Source organism: Microtus ochrogaster, chromosome 15, assembly GCF_000317375.1.
Source record: "Microtus ochrogaster isolate Prairie Vole_2 chromosome 15, MicOch1.0, whole genome shotgun sequence".
Lineage (NCBI taxonomy): Eukaryota > Metazoa > Chordata > Mammalia > Rodentia > Cricetidae > Microtus > Microtus ochrogaster.
In genome coordinates this window covers 12102251-12105445 of record NC_022017.1, presented here as the reverse complement: position 1 = coordinate 12105445, position 3195 = coordinate 12102251, and the positions used below count along the sequence as shown (strand labels likewise).

At 48.0% G+C, this 3195-nt stretch overlaps 1 protein-coding gene across 1 annotated transcript; it reads left to right on the top strand.

The window, feature by feature from the left end:
- The first annotated feature begins 321 nt into the window (after positions 1 to 321).
- LOC101992124 (apolipoprotein L6-like) lies at positions 322 to 2550 on the top strand. Its single transcript, XM_005354263.1, has 2 exons — positions 322 to 386; positions 1755 to 2550. The coding sequence occupies exons 1-2, from the start codon at positions 322 to 324 to the stop codon at positions 2548 to 2550; spliced, it is 861 nt and encodes a 286-aa protein (XP_005354320.1).
- The last annotated feature ends 645 nt before the right edge of the window (positions 2551 to 3195 follow it).

Genomic DNA, 3195 nt, shown 5'->3' with positions numbered 1-3195 from the left:
TGTTTGTATGGCAAACACTTTACCAAATTAACCACATCCTAACGGTGCATCTAGATATTAAGGGAGAATTGTCTGCTATCTTCAAGACACAGTGCAGTTACGTGAGAGTTCACACGGGGTGACACACACCAAGAAAGATGCCTTGGTAGAGAAGCCGTGTTCTGACACATGTTAGCAGTCAGGAAGGAGCTGTTCAGGATTGCTGCTCTAAGGGAAAGAGACAGAAGAGTTCTGGATAGGCATTCAGCTGGGGACTCTGGAAGACAAGCTGAGTGAGGGGCAGTAGTGAGCAGGGAGCAGGGGCACTGTGAAGCTGACCTCATGGCATTCCTCCTGAGGGAGCTCAAGACTAAGACACCAGAAGTTAAACACAGGAACTTGATTGAGTATTGAGTATCAAAAGTAGGGCAGTCTCACAACCTGACTTAACATTCTTGGCAAGTCTGGGCAGGGAACACCAACGTACACAGGAAAGGCATGGAAAGTCAAGGTCAAGCCACACTATAAAAGTAGCTTAGAAAAGTTTAATAAAGTTGACCAAGGAAAAGTATTTATCCACATAAGTCTCAGTGTCCAGAAGTTTGTTGGGCCTTGATCACATACACAGTCCCCATGAGAGTCCTGGGGTCTCCTTCCCTCCTGGAGTCCATGCCTTTAGTGTCTAAATCCCCTGGATGTCAGAAATGACAGCAAAATCCACCACACATCACCCTTCTCAGGCTGGGAATTCTAGCGAGAGCTAGGGAACCTACATATTGTGTTTTCTCGGTTCTGCCTGCCCTGGAAACACTTGCAGCACAGTGAGGTGCCTTGGGGAGGGGACCCACATGGAAATGGGGATCCACTCATGGTTCTTTATCTTCTGCTCACAGCTGGAAGGGAGCTTTGTGTGCTGGGTTTTTAGGGGAAGGGTCTTAGCTGTGAGGAGCCCCACCAGCTCAGGTGTGCACACAGCTGCAGGGCAAAGAGACATCAGCTTCAGAGAATTTCCTGTGAAGGGTTTCTCTCAGTGGTGTGCAGTTTGCACACACTCAGAGTCCAAGTCCCCAAGCAAATGTGGACATCCCTGACCAGCAGGTCACTGTAGGGTAGACAGGTCAGTTCCCAGTAGCTGATGCCAAGAGGAGGTTTTTATTTGGGAAAGTGTTCTCTTCAGTAAACACTAACTTCCCTAAAATAAAGGGTTATTTTTTTCTCCAACCTCACTTCTCTGTGTTTTAGAGTTCCTACAGAGAAGTATGTTGGTACTGATGACATTGGCCTTCAGGAAAATCCATCTTTATTAAATCTTTTAAAAATGCATTTAAAAATGTGTGGTAAGTGACTTGAGATGACTCAGGAGTTAAGAGCCCTGGCTCCAGATGACCGAATTCCAGTTCCCAGCATCCTCATGATGGCTCACAACTGCCTGTAACTCTGGGTCTAGTGATCCAATTCCTTCTTCTGCCCTTCATGGCACCAGGCCTGCAGATGGTACACACACACACACACACACACACACACACACACAGAGGCAAAATACTCAAACAAATAAAATAAAAAATTTAAAGGACACATTCATATGGTTTTTAACTCATCGTGTCCTTAACAATTAAACATTGTGTGGTGGGTCCAACCTGCTCATCAATGCAAGAACGACATTGTACAGCTGTAAGACAATCCTCCATTTCATTCCAGCAGATGCTCTGATTGCCACAGGACAGATCTTTCCAAACTCTCTTCCTCACTCAGTTAGTTGGTCTCTCCCTTTACAGGAAAGTGAAAGATGCGTCACGTGAGAAGGAAAGGTTTCTGGAAGTTTATCCTCAGATGAAACGGGAGCTTGAGGAGAGCATCAGGAAGCTCCACGCCCTTGCAGACATGATTGACAAGGTTTATAGGGGCTACACCATCACGCAAGTGCTGGCCAGCTCCACCGGTGCTGTGTCTGGGTTCCTGACAATCCTTGGTCTCGCTCTGGCACCTGTGTCAGCAGGATTCAGTGTGGGACTTTCAGCCACAGGCTTGGGGCTTGGGGCAGCAGCGGCTGTGATGAGTGTTTCCGCAACCATTGTGGAAAAGGTAAGCATGGTGTTTGTGGAAGCTGAAGCCAGCGAGCTTCTGCCAAGAAACAAAGACACTGAGGAGAACATACAAGATTCTTTGAAGGAGATCACCACCAGGCTTGTTTCTGTATCTAAGAAATTTGTTAACACTGTGGATGACATAAAGAAGAACATTGATGCCATCAAGCTGACCAAAGCCAACCCTTGCCTAGCAAATAAAGCTAAGCGTCTAATGACTACAGGGAAGCTGTCAGCCAAAAGCACTAAACAGGTAATGAAAGCCTTTGGAGGCACTGCTCTGGCAATGACCAAAAGAGCCCGGATCATGGGTGCAGCCACTGCAGGTCACTCCCTAGCGCTAGATATAGTCAGCATCGTAAAAGACACAAAGCATTTGCAGGAGGGTGCAAAGGCAGAGTTTGGTGCAAAGCTGCGGCAGCAGGCTCGGGATCTAGAGCAGAAGTTGCAGGAGCTCATCCGGGTTCATGACAGCCTGACTCAGTGATCTCTTCTTCAGTGCAGCTCAGAGGACTGGGGGTGGGGTGTGCTGGACAGAGCCATGGACACTTGATGGTTCCTGAATGCATCCTCTTTATACCAATGCCATAACAGTGGTAGTGCCTGCTAGAGGAGAGGCCAGATCAAGAGAAAGGGCACCAGAACACAGAACACAGATGGGACAGGCTTGTTACCTCCCACTAGACTCCACCTCCCTCTTAGATCTAACAAGCTCCAGCATCCCACATGAGGACCACGCTCCCAAGCTGGGAAAAACATCCAAGGCCTGACTAAGCCACAGCATGGCTGCTCCTCAGTCACACCCACCACTGCTCCTAACAGAGGCTCACCATCCTCACAGTTCCCTGAGCTGCCAACTTTCCCACTGATTTCATATTGACCTTTTCCTATCTTCCTAGTTCTGCCTCATTCTGTGTTTTTGCAATTATTTCCCAATCTTACAATCAGATTCTGGGTGTGAACCCCATTTCTTTGTTCATGGTTTGGTCACATGGAGTGATGATTTTGGTGGAAGGCTCAGAGGATGGAAAGGAAGGGATGCTGGGGACACCATCTGCAGGGTCATCACAGGTTCTTGGTCCTATGTGCCAGCCGTGGGCTCTACAGGAAGGAGGGGTGACAGGATGTGGTG

Excerpts from the sequence above, each read along its gene's own strand:
- LOC101992124 (XM_005354263.1), top strand. The coding sequence starts at position 322 with ATGGCATTCCTCCTGAGGGAGCTCAAGACTAAGACACCAGAAGTTAAA. Across the intron at positions 387-1,754 it reads AAACACAGGAACTTGATTGA|GAAAGTGAAAGATGCGTCAC; the intron begins GTATTGAGTATC and ends CTCCCTTTACAG.